We start from the raw sequence: 26,775 nt of genomic DNA on the forward strand, positions 1-26,775 counted from the left end.
GCCATTAACAATGGATGCAAACCTCTCATGGAAGATGCTTTATAAAACATTCCATATTTTTTTTTTATTTTAATTACCCGATTTCCCTCCGCGAACACCAATCACAAAAAAAACTCTCTTGATCCACAATTATTTTTATTAAGTTACTTTTTTTTTGTTCCTTTTACTGAAACACAACGTCACTAAAGCGCGCATGCTCAACAGGTTCACCTGTGCACAAGTATTAAAAAACATCAAGCAGAAAATGAATATGAAATCCAAAAACGACAGAGCAGATAGTTTTAAATAGGCAAATAAACATTATTTATAAAACTTTCAAAGTAACGCAAAAATAACAGTTCTTTTTTTTTCAACATGAAATACCCACGGAAAACAGCAGGTTATATAGGCGCTCGTTATTATGCCTTCCTTTTCGGGTGTTTTTTTTTTTTCAACTGAGGGGGGGGGGGGTTATCCGTATGTCAGATGCAAAATAATAAAAGTATAGGCATCACAGATCTTGTCGTCTTTTTGGCAACCGTCAAATATCCAAATATGTATGTGTGTGTAACTCAACGCAGGCACTATGAGTCGTTTTATTCGATTGTCTTTCACTCGCATCCTCCCTTTTTTTCCCCTTTCATTCATCAGGAGCGGAGCCGGAGTGGTCAGATGTCACATTCACTGTCGCTGGAGGTGATGGAGATGGCCGAGGCCGCCGCTTTGCTGGACAGGCTCGCCTCCGGACTGGACGAGTTCCCCAGACGGTCCACGGTGCCGTCCTCGTCCGCCAGGGAGCGAACGGAGCCGCCGGACAGGACCTGCTGCTGGAGCCTGGGTGGACGCGGGCATGGCAGACGTGACATCAGAAAGCATCACATGATTACAATAAAAGGCGAGACAACAGAGACGCTGTCTAGGAGCAAAAAAAAAAGCACCCCTTTACAGTAATGGAGTGTTTTCACACAGCAGACACAAAGCGCTAGTTATTTTCTTCAAAAGAAGGCTTTTGTGATGTTTATGCAATAATAAAATACACAATAAAATACAACGTAACTATATAGTTTCATTGTAACGTTCATAATACCCCATCCATTATAACAAAGCACAAATCATCATCAATTTAAATGCACAATAATAATGATATTTTGCAAAATTATCTATTCCCCAAATTGTAAACAATACAAATTCTGTGTGGAATTTTTTTAAATGTGAGCATCTTCTTAAAGGGACAGAATCAAATAAAAAATAATCAAAAATAATATAAATGTTTCTTTCCAAAATGTCATTAAACCGTAAGGGATTTGGCAAAATAGAAATGCCCCCATAAAGCAAGGTTTTCCCCACCGGGGGGTGCATACTGAAAAACGAAAGCATAGTTTCATATTTAGAATTTTGTCAATTATTAAAAAAAAAAAGCTTTATATACATTATATGTATAAATAGGCCTGTTTTAAAGACCAAGCTTTGTGTTATTCATAGTTATTTTATAAACTGGAGCCTATGGATCATTTTTGTTCTATTTTTCAATTTTTGTTTGTTGTTATTAATTCGTTAATAAAAAGGAGCCGAGGTTAAAATGGCTCCCGGGTGGCACTTTTGTCAAACGGATCTATTTTCTCCTAAAGTACAAAAAAAACCAAACAATAAATAAACCATTTACCTGTTCTTGGCAGCCGCGGCTCTGTCTCGTTGTCTTCGGTTTTTGAACCAGTTTCCGACCTGTGTGGGTGTAAGTCCGGTAGCCTGTGCAAGCTCTCGCTTTTTACTGGGATTCGGGTACGGATCCTGCAAGTACCATTCACGTAACAAGTGCCGGGTCCGCTCCTTGAAGCAGTGGGTTTTCTGCTCTCCATCCCATATGGTTCTAGGCAAGGGGAACTTCTTCCGTACCCTGTATTTGTCAACGGGCCCCAGCGGGCGTCCCCGGAGCTTCTCGGCCTCCTGGTAATGGGCTTCGAGCCACAGCGCCTGCAGCTTAGTGTGCGACTCTTTGGTGAACTTGTTGTTCTCCAGGATGTGGTAGAGTTCGCGGAAATTACCGGTGTGGAAGGCGACCACAGCCCTGGCCCTCAGCACGGACTCGTTCTTGTTGAGGACCTCGCAGGCTGCCGGGGCGACGGGCAGCGACCACAGAAAGCGGCCGAGGCGACCCACGTCGCCGCTCTCCTCCAGAGTCTCGCACACCCCGGCGACCTGCTGGGGGCTGAAATTCAAGATGGGCAGCTGAAACATGGAGGCTTCTCCTGGGTCTGGGTCTCCCCCTCCTTGCTCCTCTCTCTCCTCCACGTCGACTCCTTGGGCTGCTTTACGCGCGCCAAGGCGATCCGAGACGCGCTCGCGCGCACACGCACACGCAAACACAAATAAGGCAATCCAAAAAAAAAAAAAAAAACTGAAGACAAGCGATGGTCTGGCCAAGCCGGGGAGACGAGGAAACAAGGATGCCGCTGGAGGCGTTGGAGGCAGCCTTACCGCATCCTCACTAGCATCCTCGCTATCTGGCAACTTGGAAGGACGCGTAAAAGAACGCCGGAGCTGCGATGTATCTTTCAAGGTGGGCTGGGATTGAAAGTAGGAGAGGATTAAATCCGAAGCAGAGGTGTATTTTTTTTTTTTTTTTTAAAGGGGGGAGAAAAAGACAGTCAAGCCCACTCTGATGATTTCCTATTGGACTTGGCAGATTGGCTGCCCGGTTGCCATGGCTGCACGTCAATCACTGTCAAGTTGGCCCAATCAGGCGCAAAGCAGATCTCGGCGCCTCCCTTTTTCTAAAGACAATATAAACATTTTGACCTTTTTGGTTAGCGTCTTTTAGACGCACTGTAGTGATTTGCCAGCGTGGAAAAAAACACTTCACTTAGGAGCATTTTTACGCTTAAAATGCTACATATTTCTGCATTATTTGTATATAAACTGTGTTTTCCGTTAGTGTATATAGGATTATGACGTCCCTGGCAGCTTTTAGTATCATCCACACTCCCGTTTTGTGCTCAGGCTGATTTTGTAAATAAGAGGGCGGATAGATAGCGCAGATGGTTTCAAGTGTCGGGTCAGATTATTTCATGGCTGGATACAGTACTAAAGTTCACTCTGACGGAAAGGCCCGATATTATTTTCACATAGGCGCGCACACATAAACACACACACACACACACACACTCAGGTTCGTGCACACGCATCCACACTGAGCTGCATCCCCTTCGGGCTCTTTGTGCATGAATTATAGACGCTTGATGCCGGGGTTATGAAATGCCTTCTGCACAAGAAGCTGTTCATTCTCTTGCTGGTCGACTGCAGATACATAGTCTTGGATTCAGAAGTAAATAAAAAAAAAAAAAAAAAAAAAAAACGATCCATGCGGATTTGCATAAAAACGCAAGGAACGTCTATGAACACATAAAGCCCACTAAGGCCGCGTTATTTGCGTGATTGCCAACCTGGAGGTTTTGTTTATCAAGGTCAACGCGTATTATCACAGCAGCCGGTAAATAAAGGATCAGTGCCATGCTGCAGTGAAGGTAAATTGACAAGGTGCTGCTTTTGAAATATTTAGCCACCTTGTGAATATTTCATCCCCACAGACTGCCTGTCCCAAACTCCATTTTTTTTCTAGGAAGAAACCATTAATAAAACATCTTGAGGTTTTTGATCCCTTAAACGGACTTAAACTGAAAATAACAATATAGACATGGTTTAAATTTTTTTTTATCAAGTCAGAGATATTCTTTTCATTAACAGCATATAAATTACACACAGGCCATTTCACATACCAATAATAATTTCCTCATTATTTTATAGTGCACAATTTGAAGGTTGAGCAGTATCGAGGCAAGGCCTGCCAGCACTGTGTGATGGAGACAGAAGGCCTCCTGACACCAATATCTCCACACTGAGCACAGCAAACACACAGTGCGTCTCTTTCAAACATCTTTTTTTTCCCCTTTTGTCTATTTGTTTCATGCATCCTCATCTCAGCAGCCACTTGTCTGCACACACAAAATGGGATTCAATGCAGCCGCTTTCTGTGTTAAATCCGCAGAGCAATTTTGTTAAAGTGCTCCTTTCCTTTATTAAGCCAAATAACACTACAAACTGGAGCTTTACATATTTTAATCAGAAAGACCTCACTGTATAATTTCACCTAAAAAAAAAAGAATTTTCAACTCTAGAGATTTTCCGCTGATGTTTATGAAACAATATGCACATAATACGGTTTTAAAATAACTTCCTTCCGGTGTGCAAATCCAAGTCTTAACACCCTTTACACTATTATTAATGTATTTTAAATTGGCACCTTATTTCAAATCAGCTGATAAAAGACATAAGCCAACATTATAATGGTAAACAAAACATCTTGCATAAATGTGTAGTAATATAAACTCCCATATTTGCAGCTATTATACAGTAAACCTCGGATATATCGGATTCAATTGTTCCCACTGGTTTTGTCCGATATAAGCGAAATCCGTTATATGCGTATACCGGAAAATGTCCGTTTTACACATATATCGGATTTATATCCGGTATATGCGTGAATCGGATTTTATCCGTTATAAAAAGGCACTTCCTTGACTATGTTTCCAATGTACTTGGACTGGGCAATGAAAAGAGACGTAAGGTAATGAGAATTGAACTTTATTGGACTCTGAGCATAACAAATTGTTAATTAAGCTAGGCCCTGTTACGCCCGTCAGGCCTACGTTATTTCCAATAGTGAGGTTAAGATCTCATTCAATAAATCCCAGGGGTGTTTTCTGGCAGCATTTGCCAGAATAACCCAGTTTCGTCGGCATTAAAAATGTCCTTTGCTTTAAAACGTCTCAGAATGTCAGCTAGCTTCGGAGCGCCACGATGCGGCCATCCGATATATGCGAGGGAAATTTAATGGAAATGCATTGGAATGGGACTGGAGATTTTGTCCGAAATAGGCGAAATCCGTTATAAAAAATCCGATATATGCAATGAATTTTTATTGGAAATGCATTACAGAAAAATCGGTTCTTTTTTATCTGTCCGTTGTGAGCGAATTTCCGATATATCCGAGTCCGATATATCCGAGGTTTGCTGTAGAAGCTTTGGGTTCATTGTCAACTTTTTATGACAAATGTGAATTAAACTTATAAGCAGCAGCTTCTAAATGATGTTGCTGTCAAAGAAATCCACGTTTCTATGACGTGGGATAGCCGCACAGCTACAAAACCCGACATAAGTAGGGTGCTCATGTAATGAGACTAATGACAGGGGTGGTGACCGACCCTTAGCTTTGCCTCCGAATTACAATAAGAGACATTTTACTTTGTGTCATCGTCATTATGAGCATGTAGCTGGGTCATAGCTTGCCTTTGGGCAGCAGGGAGGGAAGGAGTATAGGGAAAGAGAGTAGGGAATAGCTACATGTGAACGGGCTGGAAATGACCCAGATTCCCGAGGATCACTGGAGCAGACGAGACGCTACAAGAGCCTGTCACCAACAGCCATGCTGCCACAGTCCCATGCAAACCTCCCCAGCACCTTTCTCTCACCATCTGCCCCCCCTCCTGTGTTGCAGCTAGCCCACAATAAGCAACCACTGGTGTAACATCTTTGTTACGAGAGGTCTGTTTATACACCGTGTTATAAAATGCTAAGCTGCACAGACGCCACCATTTGCTTTTTTCTATTTATGTATCCCTGCATGGGATTAAAATTTCCAATTAAGATATCATGTCATCAATATACCCCCTTAACCCCGGCGTGACCCCCAATGTATTTAAAAGCCGAGAATTAAAAGTCGCTGCGTTCATAGGTTGAGCTCGTTCCATCGTGGTGACAGAAAGGTTAAGCTAAAGCTCTCAGTGAGTCGACTTTTTTCAGACCCATTTGCCCCTCGGGGGCAGCACGATGCTCTTGATGCTACGTTTAATCTGTGGATTTGCGGTAACAGAGAAGACTTCTTATCCGTTGACCCGTTGGCCCCAAGTGTATGTAATCCAGCGTCCTTCAGCGGCGCAGTGCTGCTGACATGGATTGCGGGGGGAGCCAATAGGCCACAACGGCAAAGTGTGGGAGCGCGCATACGTGCCAAAGCCCTGCCCTGACACACATACTCCTCCCCCCCAAGCTTTTGTTTTGACACAACATATAGTACACAGCACACCACAACGCTTATTACGGAGCATGGAATATTTGGCCTTAACTCCACTGGCTAATTCCTGGCTGAAAATAGTCATTTTGGCGTTTCTGTATTACCACATATTATAAATCATTACCGACTTAAGAGTGAGAGTTAGCATTAGCAGAATGCTAAATCGCAAATTGTGCGGGCATTCACTATAACATGGAATACACAACATAATTTTTCCCCATAACGTCTCTGTTTCAACTACGGTCTCTTGCACTGCATCTCACTGCAAAACAAGCAATACGGATTGAACTGCAAAAATGGTTGGGTTCATAATGACATTCTCTTCCGATTTTGGATCAACATTTACAACAAAAGTCTCAATTATTAAATTAGAAAGTATGTGAAAGGTACTCAAGAAGATGATGCATGAACAGCTGGAACTGGAGTAGAAGTTGTAGGTGCGTTTCAACTTTTGTGATTTACAGCAATTATGATGCATTCAAGGACCGCCGAAGAACATATAAAATGCAAAACGGATGACAAAAAATCTTATCAGTGAAGCATAAAGACAAAGATACTAAAACTGTAAAGCTATTTTAACAGCGCCACATGTATGCAGTACGGTTTACCTGTATTACCACATATTATAAATCATTACCGACTTAAGAGTGAGAGTTAGCATTAGCAGAATGCTAAATCGCAAATTGTGCGGGTATTCACTATAACATGGAATACAAAACATAATTTTTCCCCCATACCGTCTCTGTTTCAACTACAGTCTCTTGCACTGCATCTCACTGCAAAACAAGCAATACGGATTGAACTGCAAAAATGGTTGGGTTCATGATGACATTCTCTTCCGATTTCGGATCAACATTTACAACAAAAGTCTCGATTATTAAATTAGATTCAAGGACCGCCGAAGAACATATAAAATGCAAAACGCATGACAAAAAATCTTATCAGTGAAGTATGACAAAAATGCTAAAACTGTAAAGCTATTTTAACAGCGCCACATGTATGCAGTACGGTTTATCTGTATTACCATATATTATAAATCATTACCGACTTAAAAGTGAGAGTTAGAATTAGCAGAATGCTAAATCGCAAGTGTGCGGGTATTCACTATAATATGGAACACAAAACATCATTTTTCCCCCATACCGTCTCTGTTTCAACTACGGTCTCTTGCACTGCATCTCACTGCAAAACAAGCAATACGGATTGAACTGCAAAAATCCATTAAAAATACAGTACCTTGAAAACCAGCCCTGTTTTTTTCTTTATTTATTTTCAGGGCGGGTGCATTTACTGTGTATGTTATAGAGTGCAAGCAATTATTACATCCATTCCACTCTGAATGCAGTCAATTTCTGGGGCGCAGGAGGGCTAAATGAAACTGGGGAGTGTACACGTTACACAACACGGCCATATTACCTGCATTTGTGAGACGCATATAGCGCAGTTAATGAACAAAAGCGCTGCCTATACAACTTGCACAACGTGCGTCTTGTGTGCAAGAGGCGATGCTGAAATGCCAAGCTGACTATTAGGAGAAGTAAATCCACTATTGCACTCAGCCACGGACGGCAAGCGGCAAATTGGAAGGGCAACAACAATGTGACTTTTCTCGACGCCGAGCACAGGATACACCAAATAGACACCCAGCGGTGAGATTTTCTTTTCAGTCCCTGCATCTTTTTGAGCCACAACGAACTGTAAACCCAGAGTTTTTTTTTTTTTAATAGATGTCCAAAAGTCTGCCTTTTCAAACCTGCGCGATATATTCAACAAAAATCATGAACCCCTTTTGTGTCGACACACAGCAGTGCCACATCAACAGAACTAGTCAAAACAGGTGGGTTGATTGAATGCTCTGTCTTTAGACCTCCCTCCAAAGCCTCCCACACACACTCTGACTCCCTTTCATTCGCCAGCACGCAGAGTGCACAAGCGCCTCTTCCAAAAACATAACTCACTTACATACTGTATCACCAGAAAATGTGACAATTTGCAGTCCAAAAGAACTGCTTCATTTTTTTTCCATGCATTTATGTACAGCAGAAAAGTAAAAAAAAATTTAAAAAAAAAACAACATTCCCATGTCAGAGGCTTTTGACAACACCGGAAGTTGACAGGAGTCAAAACTCATCACGGTCAGGAGGTCCTCTGGCGCCACGGAGCTACATGATGCGTGAGTCAGGGCACAGGTCACAACGCCACAGCCGTGCCATCCGGGCCTCACCTCCACTTCACATTGTCTAGAGCCTGTGCCTTCTCATACTTACTGCACACACATACATGTCAATAAACGTCTCTCTCTGACACACTTTGCTCTTTTGTCTGCTGTGTCGTAGCTCTTTCTTTATTGACCTTTACATACTCTTACATCTTTTCAAGATCTGCCATATTGGTCGACGGATCTATAAACCAGAAAAGCAGAAGCAATAATACACACAAATACCTCACTTCTTGAAAATATATGGAATGCTGGACTCATTTCACGTGTCTACGAAAGCTCAGAATCACAACTTGAACATCTTGAGTTACGTTTACAGACCCGAAAGAAACAGGATGGTGGAATGTGTCCATTAACGCAAGGGAATGATTAATCATTACTTCATGATAGTACAGTAAACCTCGGATATATCGGACTTGGATATATCGGAAATTCGTTCACAACGGACAGATAAAAAAGAACCGATTTTTCTGTAATGCATTTCCAATAAAAATTCATTGCATATATCGGATTTTTTATAACGGATTTCGCCTATTTCGGACAAAATCTCCAGTCCCGTTCCAATGCATTTCCATTAAATTTCCCTGGCATATATCGGATGGCCGCATCGTTATGCTAATCTTGTTGATGTCACTGGCTATTGTCTTTCTCCTGGCTCCAGATTTAGGACAAATATAAAAGTGAGTGACGTCAATAATACTAGCACAGCAGTGAATGAGATCTTAACCTCACTATTGGAAATAACGTAGGCCTGACGGGCGTAACAGGGCCTAGCTTAATTAACAATTTGTTATGCTCAGAGTCCAATAAAGTTCAATTCTCATTACCTTACGTCTCTTTTCATTGCCCAGTCCAGGTACATTGGAAACATAGTCAAGGAAGTGCCTTTTTATAACGGATAAAATCCCATTTACGCATATACCGGATATAAATCCGATATATGCGTAAAACAGACATTTTCCGGTATACGCATATAACGGATTTCACTTATATTGGACAAAACCAGTGGGAACAATTGAATCCGATATATCCGAGGTTTACTGTAAATGCCAAGGTTGGCGTTATTACATTAACAGGATGGAAAATGGTTTCTGGAAGTTGATTTGGTCCTACAAAACTTAATTCCATTTTTTTAATATACAAAACAACCATTCATTCATTCATTCATTTTCTACCGCTTTTTCCTCACGAGGGTCGCGGGAGTGCTGGAGCCTATCCCAGCTGTCTTCGGGCGAGAGGCGGGGTACACCCTGGACTGGTCGCCAGCCAATCACAGAGCACATATAGACAAACAACCATTCACACTCACATTCATACCTATGGACAATTTGGAGTCGCCAATTAACCTAGCATGTTTTTGGAATGTGGGAGGAAACCGGAGTACCCGGAAAAAACCCACGCATGCACACGGGGAGAACATGCAAACTCCACACAGAGATGGCCGAGGGTGGAATTGAACCGTGGTCTCCTAGCTGTGAGGTCTGCGCGCTAACCACTCGAACGCCATGCCGCCCACAAAACAACCAATCTGAGCTAAAAAAAAAAAAAAAAAAAAAGTGAGAAGAATATTTCAGCCACTACAAGAATGGCAGCTGTCAAAATTTTCTGTACCATTCGTAAAAAAAAAAAATCCTCAAAAAATGGTTTGGACCTGCTTTATTCTAGTGTTTCCAGGACGCAAAATGGGAATGTTGCTGCAGGTGGTAAAGATAGCTTCACAGGGAGCATCCACCAATCCGAAACCTCATGTCCATTTTGGAAAACATCCCTTATCATCCATCCCAAATGTTGGATTCAATTGGATTTAGACCAGAGGAACATGCAGGGTCCAAAAGAGTGTTATTCCTCTTGAAGAAGTTCTTGTCTGGAGGACATTGTGAACTGCAACGTTGTTGTTTAAAAAAAATCCACACAGACGAGGGTTGTAACATGTCCACATATCCATCTACCGTTTGACACCCCTGCACAACCTGAAGCTCTATTGTTTCATTAAAAAAAAAAAAAACAGATCACAATGTCTACCGTTCCACTGTGCCATGTGGAAAACATCTCCAGGTGGGATCTCCATGTCATTGCAGTAACGTCGGCAGCGATCAGAACCGTCGAGGTTACATATTTTTCCTCATCAGAGCATAAAATGGTGCCATCTTGCTTGTGTAGCTCAACAATCCGACCTTGTTTTGCCTTTGTCATTGAGAGATCATGACAGTATGAATACCTGACGTAGAATAACATTGAAGCCCATACATTTGCCGAGATTTTGGCCTCGTATTTATGAAGTGACATTACAAAAATGGTTGCAGAAATGAAATATTTAGGATTAAACTGGAAAACACATATTATGCACATATCAAATAACATTTCTAAAAGCCTTGCAGTCATGAATAGAGTTAAACATGTCCTTGATTACAATACACTACATACCTTGTATTGCTCCCCAGTCCTTCCATAGGTAACATTGTGTGGAAGTACGGAGCAATAATTATAATAGAGGTTGCTATTTTATCTACAGAACAGGGCAATACAAATAATTCATAAGGTGGGGTATATTGATTACAAAAATGGGCTATTTCTCAAATGAAAAATTCTAAAAATACATTGCATGACCTTGCTGAACTATAGGCATTTCATATAATGTTTTGGTTACCAACAAAGTATCTCTTTGACGGATTGGGGTGGTATTTAATAAGTTGTACTTCTCCCCACTCCATTCCGAGCCTCAAATAGGTGTAATTATGTATCATTTTATTTTTTCCCCAAATCTATTTGGACTTGGTTGTGCCATTTTCTGTATAAATTCATACATTGTTTATTTGCTTGAAATAAAGGTACGACTGCATGGGCTGCATGGTGACCGAGTGGTTTGCATGCAGGCCTCACAGCTAGGAGACCCGAGTTCGATTCCACACTCTGCCATCTTTGTGTTGAGTTTGCATGTTCTCTCATGGGTTTTCTCCGTGTATTACGGTTTCCTCCCACATTCCAAAAACATGCTAGGTTAATTAGCGACTCCAAATTGTCCATAGGTATGAATGTGAGTGTGAATGGTTGTTTGTCTCTATGTGCCCTGTGATTGGCTGGCCACCAGTCCAGGGTGTAACCCCGCCTCTCACCCGAAGACAGCTGGGATAGGCTCCAGCACCTACCGCGACCCTCGTTAGGATAAGAGGTAGAAAATGAATGAATGAATGAACAAACACATATCAGTTCTAAAGATATAAAAACAGATAAAAAGAGACATCTCATTACTACATGTAATGGGACACACCCTTTTTTCAGAAGGCTGTATAGGCGGAATATGTGTTTCCCATCATGTGCGTTCTTAGCTCCGTCTTTTTTTGTTTGTTTTTGGATCTTGACAACGCACAGAAAAGAGAAACACGTGTTCATGTCTCACATAAGGATAGCGGATGATGGGCAAAATTCCAACAAAAGTGCAGTTTTCCTTTTAAAGGGGACCTCTTATTATGAGTGTGAGTGTGAATGGTTGTTTGTCTATATGTGCCCTGTGATTGGCTGGCGACCAGGAGGAAAAAGCGGTAGAAAATGAATGACTGAATGAATAATAGATATCAATGCTACACGGCGGTCTAGTGGTTAGCACGCTGGCCTCACAGCTAGGAGACCAGGGTTCAATTCCACCCTCATCCATCTCTGTGTGGAGTTTGCATGTTCTCCCCGTGCATGCGTGGGTTTTCTCCGGGTACTCCGGTTTCCTCCCACATTCCAAAAACATGCTAGGTTAATTGGCGACTCCAAATTGTCCATAGGTATGAATGTGAGTGTGAATGGTTGTTTGTCTATATGTGCACTGTGATTGGCTGGCGACCAGTCCAGGATGTAACACCTACCGCGACCCTCGTGAGGATAAGCGGTAGAAAATGAATGACTTGAGCTGCATTCGACTTTGGACACTGTACTGTTTATATTCACTGAGTAGTAGTATGAAAAATATATTTGGTTCCTCTTCAGTTCTACCAAAATTAGTTTTTTGCATAATAAATAAACAGTGAGACAAAATCCAACTAAAAAGCCGCCGTACAAGTGCCAAACACTTGTTCGCTCCGACGGCGTTTTCAATTAGTCATAAAACAGAAACAACAATCCCAATCGGCCTTCTGAGCCTTGCGGAGGGTGCTTGTTTCATGGAGCCAAGTAGTTTGCGTGCGCACATCATCATGAAACCGTGAGAATGTGCAACTTAATCACAACGTGCAACTCAGGAGTTGTTTTCCACTGTCGGGGGGGTAGGGGGGCAGAGGCCAGTGAGAGTCTTACTTGTCTGTCAGCTGTGCTTTATTGATGGCTTATGTCAAATGCCACTCTGACAGAGCTCATTAAGATGAAGGGAGCCGTCTAGGTACGGGCAGGAGAAGGCAGAGATGGTGAGCTGCCTGATCACTGTGTGCACGTATGGCTCAACGCTGGCGCTGGAGGGTGACGAGTGTGACAGGACATAGCTGACAGTGCCATCTATCTGTGTGTGTGTGAGTGCGCCGGGCGTATACGCTCGCTCATGTCACGGCTGGAGTTACCCGATGTCACTGAACAGGTCCCTGCTTTGATGCCGCGACTCCAAAACACAACTGACAGGCTGAGAGTCATCTCGCTTTCGCCACTCACACATCCTGAAATATTTAGCCGTGTGCGGCCCCTCTCTCGGTGCACTGCGTGGCATCAGCAGTCTTGTGCTACAAGGACGAGGGGCCCGGCAGAGACTTCGGAGACCTTGAGAAGATGAGTCAAACGATCTGTTCTCTTTGTCGCCACGTAGCATCTCATGATAGCATATAAAAGAGACTCAAATATTATGTTTCATCTGACTTTGACCCTCGCGACGGCTACGCTCTTCCATGTGCTATATTTTTCACTTCATCATCGAGCATTCAATAACCAGCAGCCGGGTCTAATCTTGCTTTAAATAGCTGGACTCCTATGTGCTATGGCTAGCGGCATCCATGATGAGCTCAGACTGTTATGTGACATCTTAATATACTGATTAAAAATGCATGTTTCGAGGGCAAGCGGAGGGCTGCTCTGGGTGCTACTGCCAGGGAAGATTAAATCATCGGACGTGCTGAGGATCGGGGTCATTGGAAATGAGCAAGCTGGAACACACAAATTCAGAGATGGAATGTTTTTTAGCCGAGGCAGGAAAAAAATCCTGATCAATACCAGTCTTGAGTCTGATCTTCAATGGTGGCCAGTGGCAGGGATGTTGCTATGAGAGCTCGAATTGAGGTGCTAAAACAAACCCATGCAATTAGGCACAGTTTACATATAGTAAACTTCGGATATATCGGAAATTCGCTCACAACGGACAGATAAAAAAGAACCGATTTTTCTGTAATGCATTTCCAATAAAAATTCATTGCATATACCGGATTTTTTATAACGGATTTCGCCTATTTCGGACAAAATCTCCAGTCCCGTTCCAATGCATTTCCATTAAATTTCCCTCGCATATATCGGATGGCCGCATCGTGGCGCTCCGATTCGCCGAATCGTGACAGGCCGCTATACGACGTCATTTGCAGCGTTTGCAGCGTTGCCTGCGCGTCCAGGTACATTGGAAACATAGTCAAGGAAGTGCCTTTTTATAACGGATAAAATCTGATTTACGCATATACCGGATATAAATCCGATATATGCGTAAAACGGACATTTTCCGGTATACGCATATAACGGATTTCGCTTGTATCGGACAAAACCAGTGAGAACAATTGAATCCGATATATCCGAGGTTTACTGTATTTCCATCACTGCCTCTGTTACTACCTCAATCATATTTATTATTTTAACAACCCAATACAATACACTCATATGTGACTTTACTCATCTGTATACACCAGTCATTATTTGCACTATGACCCATTTATCATTGCACTAAAATTAATATATCTGCAATATGTCTGCTCCTGCATATGCTCCTGTGCAATACTATGTGTATATTTTGGATACCTTGTATATATCTTGTTAAATTGTCTTTTTTACTCTACTTTTATATACTTTTTTTTTTTTTTTTAAACTTGACTACTGCACTGAAAGGAGAAGCTCTCCAATCTCGTTGTACATCTTGTATAATGACAATAAAGGCCATTCCATTCCATTACTTTTCCAGCCAAAGAAAAGTCCTAAAAATGCTATATAAAAGCAGAAAAAGCATCTTGGGGATCCCTGAGTATAAAGATTCATTAAAGTCCTGCCAAGAGTTCTGAACACTCACAGCTGAGACGTTAATACCGTCTTATCTCGGCAGTCGTATGGAAACCCGCCAAAAACGATGTGGCAGCAGACCCAATCGGCTCATGCACAACACCTCGTCTTGTAAGTGAGTGAATTTGATTCTTTGACTCTTTCCTCGATGGATATAAATACCACTTTGTGCAGACAATGTGTACAAATTATTAGTTGGGGTGGGAATGGCTGGGTAATTAATGGTATTGTATTAGGGTGTCATGAGATTACAATGTGATGAGATTTCTCATTTGGTGACTGTCGCTAACTCTGGGAACATATTTTCTCAAAAAGCGACTAGCGACAAAACTGACTTTTTCCGATGTTGAGACGTTTTCTTGTATTTTGGGACAGTTAAAGAACGTAATGAGGGCTGCACGGTGGACAAGTGGTTAGTGCGCAGACCTCACAGCTAGGAGACCCGAGTTCAATCCCACCTTCCCCGTGTTCTCCCCGTGCATGTGTAGGTTTTCTTCGGGTACGTATTTTGGGACAGTTAATAAAACGTATTGAGGGCTGCACGGTGGACGAGTGGTGAGTGCACAGACCTCACAGCTAGGAGACTCGAGTTCAATCCCACCCTCCCCGTGTTCTCCCCGTGCATGCGTGGGTTTTCTCCGGGTACTCCGGTTTCCTCCCACATTCCAAAAACATGCTAGGTTAATTAGCGACTCCAAATTGTCCATAGGTATGAATGTGAGTGTGAATGGTTGTTTGTCTATATGTGCCCTGTGATTGGCTGGCCACCAGTCCAGGGTGTACCCCGCCTCTTGCCCGAAGACAGCTGGGATAGGCTCCAGCACCCCCGCAACCCACGTGAGGAAGAAGCGGTAGAAACTGAATGAATGTTAGTTAGCTGGGCTGCACGGCGGTCGAGTGGTTAGCCTCAGACCTTCAGACCTCACAGCTAGGAGACCAGGGTTCAATTCCACCCTCGGCCATCTCTGTGTGGAGTTTGCATGTTCTCCCCGTGCATGCGTGGGTTTTCTCCGGGTACTCCGGTTTCCTCCCACATTCCAAAAACATGCTAGGTTAATTGGCGACTCCAAATTGTCCATAGGTATGAATGTGAGTGTGAATGGTTGTTTGTCTATATGTGCCCAGTGATTGGCTGGCCACCAGTCCAGGGTTTACCCCGCCTCTCGCCATGAAAGGAACTGCTGGGATAGGCTCCAGCACCCCCTACGATTCTCGTGAGGATAAGAAGTAGAAAATAATTTTGGTGGAATCAACCCTTTACTATTTTTGCAAGGTAGGTGTAGGTAGCCTCGGGTAGTTGATTACAGCAACTTCATTATTGGACTTTTTCAACAGCAACATTGATTTTATCTTAACATTTATGACATTGGTTTTTATGCCTGACATATTTAAAGAAAAGAATAAAATCTTAACTTTAAAAAAGCCCAGGCTCCGCGTGTGACCTGCCTGTACACTCAGTTTGGTGCAAATGCCTTTATTGTCAATCATGCTTTAAAAACATTCATTATCCAAGGTTGCCGGCACTCGGTTTATTGAAACAAAGTAAGGACGGTCAACTCCATTGATGAGGGTGTTGTAATTGTATGCTCCATAAAGTCGCGTGTAATAGAACACCCGAACCTAAGATTTGAATATGAAAGTTTACTGATAAAAAAATGAATTTGTTTTTGACAGAACATTACAGTACATCACATAAATTCCAACTCATCAGTAAGTGCAACAAGCAACTGTGAGAGATTACAATATGGATGGAATATTTGTCCATTTAACGGTATTAAAAATATATTTTCTATACATTTTAAATGTTTAACATTTACTACATCACTGAGTTTTTACATTTGCTGATCGAATACAAGACAGGAACCACAGAGGATGCTGCCGTACTGTCCGAGTGAGTGTGCCAGTTTCTCTTTGAGAGCATGTCGCCAAAATATTGCAGTAATATAATACTATACTGTATGATACACCATTAAAAAAAATCATTAATTCATTCATTTTCTACCGCTTATCCTCACAAGGGGGGTGCTGGAACCTATCCCAGTTGTCTTCGGGCGAGAGGCCAGCCAATCACAGGGCACATATAGACAGACAACCATTCACACTCACATTCATACCTATGGTCAATTTGGAGTCGCTAATTAACCTAGCATGTTTTTGGAATGTGGGAGGAAACCGGAGTACCCGAAGAAAACCCAAAAACATGCAAACTCCACACAGAGATGGCCGAGGGTGGAATCGAACCCTGGTCCTCTTAGCTGTGAGGTCTGCGCGCTAAACACTCGAACGCTGTGCCGCCCAAATGATATATATATATATTAAATATATTTTTTGTGGGGGGTGTAGTATGTCAAAAACATTACAAATATTTTTTTAGGAATGAATGAATTTGATTGCTTAGATCAGGGATCTCAAACTCAATTTACTTGGGGGCCACTGGAGCTCGGGTCTGGGTGAGACTGGGCCGCATCAGGTTTTCCAAAAAAAAAAAAAACGCATTTATTAAATACAAAAAATTAAAAAAAACTTCGCTTTGGTTCCAATTTTCTACAAGAAAAGCTCTGATAAAACATTCCACTGTTCTCAAATATCTTACTTTTTATTTTTCTACACAAAATAAGATGAAAAATAATTAAACAAATCAAGAATAAAGAAAATCAATCAACCTGTAATAAATAAGTATAATAATAATAAAACAGCAAATAATAAAAACCACATATAGTTGGTGGGTAGACAAATTATTTTTTTCAGATTAAAAGCCAGAGACATGACAAAACACGACTATAGTCACATTTATACTCTTTTTATTTACAACATATTGCGCAACTGCAGGGTCTTGAGACACATGCTAACTCGCAAACTAGAGAGCTAGTTATTTCCTTTAAACTTAAATAGCCAAAAACTTACCACTTCCACACGGATAGGGAGGATAACTATTAACAGTTATTTAACCTTTAACATGAACATTAATCAAACGTAATAATTTTTTCTGGGTACATGATACCATACAGCATCCATATCAAACTTGCGCACTAACATTAAACTTTCATATCAAGGCGGGGGCCTCAAACTAGTGTCCTGCGGGCCACATTTGGCCCGCGGGCCACGTGTTTGAGACCCCTGGCTTAGATGGAGGATGATATAGCCAAGCTCACCAGGAGGTGATCAGACATTTACAACAAAGTAACAAAAAAATCTCCTGGAGTTGGATAGGGTTCATGTACTTCATATACAGACAAAAAGGTAAGAACACAAATGCTTTTCAGTTAATTTTTTTAAGCTAAAGTGACTTATTATCATCTTTATTTCTTCCTCTTAATGTACAACCTGCATTAACATAAAAAAAAATGTTAAAAAATATCCACTCTGAATATGAATTACAGCCGTCTTTTTGGTTAACGTTGAAAATCTCTGAAGTTTTGCTTCGGTTAGAGTCTTACTGATTTTAAAATCAGATACGGTGTGATATTTTCTCCCGTCCCTACATCACTAGATTTGTCCATAAGCCACACCGGGTCAACGCTATTTACTTTTGGGACAAAAAGACTACATAACTGAGCATCAACAATTTCAGCAGAATAAAAGAAATGAAGCAAAACACATAGTTGAGATTAATCACTGCCTGCAAGGCCATCATTTTCATCCCAACTCGCGTTCAGTGTCTGAAGGCAATAATGTACTTGATTCATTCCGTCAATAAGCTATAGTGCAGTATTTCATACCTTATTTTACTATCCGCCACGAACATTGTGTTTGAATATCGGTAGGTTTTTTTTACAAGTGAAAAGAAAATACTGCAAACAGTATCTTTCTTCTTTTTTTGTGCCTTGCTAAAGAACCAAACACTTTTAGAAACACTGACTGCCATGGCCTTGCGTTGAATAATGCAGCTTTAGCGAGAGCAGGGGAATTTTCCTCAGGGCACAGGTGTGTCCTGATATTCTCATAAGCCGGCGGCAACACAAAGAAGTAGAGATGCTTCCTTGGTGAAAAGGATTAGGGGCGGCACAAGGTGGAGATTCCAATCAACAATGGGAGTTTTCATTAGGGTGAATGTGGTTTTGACCTTCAGGCGCCGCTTCAAATAGGAGCGACACCAACCCTGAATCGCTGGAGCCTGTGGCATGAATATAAGGTGGAAAAAAAAATGTCTCATTCGGAAACTTTTAGCCGAATATGGAGAACGGCGGCGTGAGTAATAACTCTCATTATTACGCTGCGGGTATCGGCAGACTCATTACAGTTTCTTTCACTGGATATATTAATAAATGACAAGAAAGAAATTAAATAAATCAACATTATGCACGTACTCGCAATAGGTTGATATGCTTATACACGGCACACTTTGTCCAATCGGGACAGAACAGTGATAATTTATCCAAAAAAAACATTATAGAATCACTGAACAGCTTGTAAAGTACACAGGAAATAAGATGCAGTTGAATATACATTTTTCCAAATGGCAATATTTGCTGTCAGCATGGCCGATAAGAAGGTGGGGGGTTTACAGAAATCCTGCCTGACCTTGTGTGTCACTTACAAGCCTCAGGAAAAGACTGTTTTTTCCCTTTTTTTTTTTTTTGCTGATAGCACAGGGTGTCTGTATGACGCTAATGTTTTATGTCAGATGTTATACTTACCAGTACATCAAACGAGAGGTAATGCACCTTTATTTTGCCCATGGAAGCATTTTTCTTCCTTTTCGACACTTAGCCGGAAGATTTTCAAAATTGCAACGCTGATTGCTTAGGGAGGGGGAGCGGTGAGATGTGTAATGTAAAATAACGCGTAAATAAACCCGTTTTGTTTTCTGGAGATTTCAGCAAGAATGTGAGCTACAGTAGATAAATAAATTGGTGGTAATGTGGGAGAGCAGCGGTTTGTGTTTTATTTTAGGAGTGGGATGATAAGAAAAAAAAAAAAAAAAAAAAAAAAAAAAAAAAAAAAAGGACACGGACAAGGAGTGCCAAGCTCTGAAAACTGGCATCCTGCAGTTGTATGTCAGTCACCTAGCAACAAGTCCTTCCCATCACTTACCCTCCGCCGCCCCTGTCTCCCGCTGTGCTCTCTAATTCAACAAATCTGCTCAGAATGTATAGCTGCTCTTCTAACAAAACGCATTCTGTACCGGGGGCTAAGGATGTGGGCCTCCGCTGAACACGCCACTCAGCTGCCCATTGACCAGCGGGTCCTTTCTCTGCACACACTGAGGAGCCACGGACAAAGACCCTGAAAGCGGGGGCAGCTCCACAGAGAAAACATTTGCTTGTAATTGTGTTTGACTGCATAATGAAAATGATGTTCTTTTTTAATTTGGGCTTGTTAAGGCCACACTATTTTCCCCTGGTCACCTGATTATTGTAAAGAAGCACCCCCCTACTTGCCCCGTGGGCCGACAAGGGGGGGGAAATATTGAAAATGGCCCAAAAGACCCCGGCCTCTCTTTACTTAAACCCCTCTTGTGTTTCAAGTGTTCTCTGGCAAAAAAACATAAATATGTAGTCCCCGTTCATTACAGCATGGGGGGGCGGGGGGAGTGTACGAGAATGAGTTTTCCCTTTCTGTGCCTGCATGGAAAATACAATGACAGACACACACATCCACAAAATGGGAGCGCTGCCATGCGTGCCCTGTGTTGGAAAAGCATTGAGAGAACGAGCATTCCTGGTGCTACTTCAGTGAAACAGACCATTAGTGGGCGCATTGGGCTCACACCCAAAAAGAGTACCTCAATGGGCGCATTCACATTCAGCAACTCCTTGCACTTTGTTTTTTTTTTGACGTCTATTTCCTGTTATTAATGTTTGTGCTCCGCATTCATCAACCCCGGTCCTTACTTCCTTCCACTTCCCATTGCGAGCGTTCACAGGTGATCGTCTTACCCCTGTCTCACCTGCTTGAAAGGGGGCGCAGCGACCCCTGCCAATTTGAATCTAGCATCCAGTGAAAACAAGCGAGGGGCGACGACGAAAGCTTTTTCTAACCTTTTGCTAATTTCACATGTGGCTTTCGCAAAACCTCCATATGGATTGCTATTCACGGCTTTAATTGCTTGACGTCGAGGTGCACGGTTCTCGTGCGACGAAGCGCCAAGTCGGGCCGAGAGGTCGCACGTGAGAGGGCGGAGGGCAGATGTTAGCGCGCCGACATATATTCAATTTATTATGATTATTGTGTCCGAACGGCTCAGTTATCAGTATGGTCAGGATGAAACTTAAATAATTTCACTGAGTTTTATTGGGAGAAAAAAAAAGAAGCAGGAATAGACTCAATTTATTTGAAAAAAAAAATGCTTTCTTAACGTGTGTATGTCACTCCTTGAAGAAGAAGCACTGGGTTTGACTGCTGTATGTATCAAATGTATCAATAGTCATAATTATCTTCTCTCACCTACACAGACGGCACACAATATTCATGTATAATTACTTTATGACAGTTGTTTACAATCACTCTGACTCCATGCAAATGTCATAACGACCAGCCAAGCATTTGTTCTATCATTGAAAAAACAATGTATCATCACCTAGCATGAAATGTTTTCATAGTTTTCACTTTCCCTTTCAGGCATCTAACTGGAAGTCATGCACCCGCTACTCCTGCACTCGTAAAACATCAAGCATATTTGATTTATGTTATATAATATGATATTATATCTTGTCTTATGTCTTATTTTTCCAACCACAAACATAGGCTACTAATATAAAACAGAGATGGTGTAAGATTTGTAGTTTTATTTATTTTAACAACTCTGTACGGTGACCTTGAGTGTCCTAAAATGTAAATAAAATAAAATCCAACTAAAATACAATTTATAAAATGTATTATTATTATAAGATTTAATGCTAACAAGTGGTGACAAGCTGTGGTAAAACGGGGTGAACTGATCCTTACGCTCTTTTGCAACAATAATAAGTACAATGAAACCAATATAATAATTATGAAAACAAAAATGCAATGCATCTGAGCACATATAGCATGAGAATATGCAAAAAAAAAAAAAAATGCACAGCAGGACAGCGCTAACATGATTCAACCACACCTCCGTGCATTTACACACAGCATTACCATCTGTGAACAAGGTCGAGGTACAAGGAAGAATAGAAAATACGCATCTGTCTGTGCGGCATTGGAGAAAGTCATACACATACCGTAAGTCTCAATCTGCGTCACGCATGGTGTGTTCAAGGACTGACGAACAAAGTGGCCGCAACGCCCCGACAAAGACACGTTATTAGCGAAAGCATAAATTTACTTACACGTGCAAAAAATCGGGGGCTTTTTAAAAGACATGAGGCGTTCGAGCGCAGTATGTAAATCTCAGTGTTCTGTGCTATTCACCCCCCCACTCCACCCATGGGGATTAGTAATAGTAACCAATAGTAACGGGTTTCTTTATGGTCATGCCCTGATTGATGACATGATACATAACCATTGCTCTGATCTCATTTGCCACACTTTCCTGTGGCCGTCTTGGTACCTGACCTTGTCCTCTACAACCCCCCCCCTTCGATGGGCCTTGTTGGGGCGTATGATCCCCCACCCCTGACGTGGCCCAAGGACACCTCTATGAAAAGGTTTGTGTCCAATACCAAATCTTTCCCATCCTCTCACTGCTTGACCTTTCAGTTGATCTGTTGACACGTGTTCAAAACCCTTTCCACAATGTGAAATCAGTCATTGATCATCTGTGTTGTTATTATTGTCATTAATAAATAAGATGAAAATACATATCATATGTAATGTGTGCATTCCATTTTGAAATACTTTGATTTGAGCTGTTGTCTCAATGTTTACAGTTTGGAAATGTGCTTATTTTTATGATCTGTTTCGAAGTCTGGATGTTAAGTTTTGAAAAGTGAGCAAAAACTTCAGAGTCTAATTCCGAAGTGATTGTAAAAAAAAAATCAAACAGTGCTCCATGTATGCTGTACATTTGACCTGTATTATGAGGTATTTATACGTTATTAGCGGCTTACGGTGAATTAGGCATTTTCTGTGAAAAACTTGTGGATAAATAAATAAATAAAGCAAAAATCAGACTATTCTTTTTACACTTAAGGTTTGATCAATGAAAGCTTGAATAAAATAAACAATGTTGCGGAAAGAATGAAAAATTCCCTGCACAGTTAATAAATTAATAAAGGTTTCAGGATGGCAACAACATGTTAACTGAAGTACCAAAATAACTACAGTAAACCTCGGATATATCGGATTCAATTGTTCCCACTGGTTTTGTCCGATATAAGCGAAATCCGTTATATGCGTATACCGGAAAATGTCCGTTTTACGCATATATCGGATTTATATCCGGTATATGCGTAAATCGGATTTTATCCCTTATAAAAAGGCACTTCCTTGACTATGTTTCCAATGTACCTGGACGCGCAGGCAACGCTGCAAACGACGTCGTATAGCGGCCTGTCACAATTCGGCGAATCGGAGCGCCACGATGCGGCCATCCGATATATGCGAGGGAAATTTAATGGAAATGCATTGGAACGGGACTGGAGATTTTGTCCGAAATAGGCGAAATCCGTTATAAAAAATCCGATATATGCAATGAATTTTTATTGGAAATGCATTACAGAAAAATCGGTTCTTTTTTATCGGTCCGTTGTGAGCGAATTTCCGATATATCGGAGTCCAATATATCCGAGGTTTACTGTAGTATGTCAACAACCCTTCCTATAATACAGCAGAAGTTGACCAGCATTGCAGGATGGATCGTGTTCAAGCCCAGAGGTGGTTAAACAGCGCTATGTTAAGAGCTAAATTCTCAAGTGTTACATGTTCCATTTAAAAATAATCTTGCAATCAAAGTCATCCAAAAAAAAAAAAAAAATCACCAGCACTTCAGAATATGACATTAATGTAGCACATTTTCATTCACTTCAATTTAGCAAATATTTCCATCTGAAATTGGCACATAAGAATATCAATGTCGTTTGTTGACTGAATTCAAGAGAATTGGAGTATTAAGCAAAAGAGTAATGTAATTTTTCTTATATTGGCTCAACATTGTTGGCGTCAAGCAGGGTAACCAAAGGCTTCAATAAGATGGCTTGGATGAAATTGACTTCAAACTAAGGAATCCGACAAACTGGAGTGCTTAGTGGACACACACACACACACACACACACACACTTTAACAATATTCTCCACCGTGCCGACGACAGCCCCTGCTCCATTTATTTGTTTTCCTCAAGTGTCAACACAAGTAGAACGCGTCCGTCTGCGGGGATCCTCAGAACTTTCACCATAAGGAGTCCAACTCTGACACCAATTAAAGAGATTACGTCTTAGCACGAGAAGAACAAAACTATCGTCGTGTGTTACCGCCGTGATTGATTTTGACAAGGTCACCGAGTACGGTGCAACAGTGCGCGACCTCAACGGGCAGCTGGTGATTCTACTCACATGAACTGCAACACACTTTACTTTAACACAGAGGTAGGGAACCTATGGCTCGGGAGCCAGGTAGGGCTCTTTTGATGACTGTATCTGGCTCTAAAGCATTTTTTACCACAATAAAAATGCATTTTTGCTAAAATTTTAAAGTAAACCATCACAGAAATGACTGTTAAAAATAATATTCAAACTCAACAACTTTCTTATGCATTTTAATCAGTCCATCTATTTTCTACTGCAATACGGCCAACCATATCAATCTTTCCTGATGATATTTTCCAGGTCAAACACCAAAACTTGATTATTACTGGGTAATGCGGTATTCTACCTCGGTCATTGAGATGTCAACATGTAAATGTAAACTTTCCTCCTTTAGTCAAATAGTCACCTAGCTAAAGCTGCAGAACCAAGCCTTCTGATGAAGATGGCCAAAAGAATGAAATACGTGTACGGAGTACGGTGCAAAACCATGCAGCAGCAGAAGTTGTAATAATGGCAACATGTATTAGATTTATTATTAGACGCTGCGCTACTCACGAAAGTGTGCTGGCCACACCCCATTGGCGTGGGGTAGTGTGCCTGGTCTACATAATTAGAGCCCATTATATCTAAAACTGTTGGTCTTACATAAAAATGCACACATTTTATTGCATTCAATGTTTAAAAAATGTATATGGCTCTCACAGATACACATTTTTAAATATTTGGCCTTCATGGCTCTCGTAGCCAAAAAGGTTCCCGACCCCTGCTTTAACACATGGAATCGTTGCCAAACAGTAAACAATACAAACGGTTGTATAGCAAAAGAACAGGAAGTAAACTTCAGGAAAACTACAACATACATTACTTTTTGTTATTTAACCAGTTATTTTCACAGATTACAGATTAAGATGGCAGTAATTTTTGTGGGCGTTACGATCCAACGCCACCAGCAAAAAAAGTCAATAATTGATACGGCCATAAAAATGTTGATTTTTGACACAAAGCTGAAACCCTTTTGCCATCTGATTTTGGATTAACATTTGCAAAAGTGAGTCCTAAATACACCTCACAGACTTAAGAAACACATTTAAATAATAAAACGTATATAGCACAGGTTCTCATGACTAATGATGATCAATGAACAAACGCAATGGGAGTCACAGCCATTAATAACACTAATAACATTAATAACAACTATGGTGCATTCAAAGACCGCCTAACAAAGTGGGATATCTAAACGCTTAACAAATAAACACGAAGCATAGAGACATAAAAGTGTAAAATCGGGGGTTAATCTGTATAGTGTACACTGAACCTACAAGTAGACCTGGGCGATATATTGATACATTTAAATTATCAATATTTGCTTCTAAGAAATCAATACAACCCATATTGTTGATATCGATATAGACTGGAATTGAGCTGTATCGCCCTCATGCCTGTAAAAAAGATGGAGGGGCGGAGCAGAAGCCTCGAGGCTCGGTTGATGCTAACAAGCTAGCATTTGCAGTGGAAGAAGTCGGCAAAGAATAAGCAGTAACTAAGTAATATGGAGCTACTTCCAATCCAGAGTATTGAATAAATCATTTTCTATTGATTTTGTATTTTATATATATCATATATCGATATTGAACCTCCATATATGGAATGAAAACACGCCGTGAAGCCACTATTCTCAGCGTTTGCTAACTCTGTCACTACCATGCAAACAACTGAATCAATCAAAAGTTATACTATAAATACATGTAAAACATATCTAGACTTGGAATTATTAAATAAACACAGTAAATATACCACAAAGATTACGAAGTATGTCATGATTAATGAAAACAAACAGGAAACAGGAAATGTTATATAAAATCGCTGACGTACCTGGATCCAAGAGAATGCAGGAGCTATGATGATTCAAAGGCGGCCACAAATCTTCTTATGAAGTCCAGAAGATAAATCCATCGGAAAAAATGTGGAATATCCAGTAATTTCACAAGTGATCTTACGTAAACCTTATGCAAGGTGATGTACGCAGCGCCACCTGCATAAACTTCCTCTTCTCCTTCTGGTTTAATGGCGGGGTGCAACTATTACATACAACACGGGGCATAAATATTACAGACGCATGGAAAATAAAATATCAAACAAAATGCTGCCTTGTTTTCTTGTAGATGAATAAAGTCCATGAATGATGAATCTGTCCATCTCAATTTCACAAGTGACCCTAATAAAACCTTACGTCTTAGTGGCGCCATAGGCGAGCGCGACATTCTTCTTCATGTTTATAGCGGGTCGCAACCCATGTTTAGGTGCAATGTCGCCACCTACTGGACAGGATTGTAGACGGTGCCCGGATGTTGCGCGTTCAACACATGCGCAGTGATAAACCAGGAAGTCACGCTGTTGTTATGGAAAACACGCAATGAAAAGCATATGGATGGTGCGTTCAAGTTAAAAGCAATTCATTTGAATAAATACAGAGAGCGACACCCAAACACACAGAGAGAGAAAGTTTGGTGAGATTATAAAGACACTTATACACCGGAAATGACAGAAATTCTTCTTATTAAATTTTTTTTATACCAAAATCCTGATAAATTGTGGGGTGGAGAATGCTGAATCGTGAATGTGTGTTAGAGTTAGGCGATTTTGGGGTGACTAGTGTTGTGTCTTTGGAGAAAAGTAGTATTTTTTTATGGCGCTTAACCGCACTAGGGTCACAGGCGTATGCTGGAGCCTATCCCAGCTCTCTTTGTTGAATTAAAGGTGTGGTACACACTGTACTGGTCGCGAGTCGTGAGTTCAATTCAAAACCAGCATGAGCAACGACTATTTGTGTAGCGGAGCATTGTCATAT

At 41.2% G+C, this 26,775-nt stretch overlaps 2 protein-coding genes across 4 annotated transcripts in view; both read right to left on the bottom strand.

Annotated features, from left to right (window-relative positions):
* On the bottom strand, positions 1 to 25,944 carry six6a (SIX homeobox 6a). Its single transcript, XM_058091531.1, has 3 exons — positions 25,800 to 25,944; positions 1,643 to 2,541; positions 1 to 813 (listed from the first exon to the last, which is right to left on the bottom strand). The coding sequence occupies exons 2-3, from the start codon at positions 2,212 to 2,214 to the stop codon at positions 648 to 650; spliced, it is 738 nt and encodes a 245-aa protein (XP_057947514.1). The 5' UTR covers positions 2,215 to 2,541; positions 25,800 to 25,944; the 3' UTR covers positions 1 to 647.
* mnat1 (MNAT1 component of CDK activating kinase) overlaps positions 1 to 25,946 on the bottom strand; it is a 116,780-nt gene extending 90,834 nt beyond the window's left edge. The window contains exon 1 of one of the 3 annotated variants that reach the window (XM_058091527.1): positions 25,800 to 25,946. The gene's annotated coding sequence lies outside the window, so the exon portion shown is untranslated. The remainder of the gene's footprint in view (positions 1 to 25,799) is intronic. The other 2 variants (XM_058091526.1, XM_058091529.1) reach the window with 2 other exon arrangements.
* Positions 25,947 to 26,775: the final 829 nt, after the last annotated feature.

This window comes from Doryrhamphus excisus, chromosome 13, assembly GCF_030265055.1.
Source record: "Doryrhamphus excisus isolate RoL2022-K1 chromosome 13, RoL_Dexc_1.0, whole genome shotgun sequence".
NCBI lineage: Eukaryota > Metazoa > Chordata > Actinopteri > Syngnathiformes > Syngnathidae > Doryrhamphus > Doryrhamphus excisus.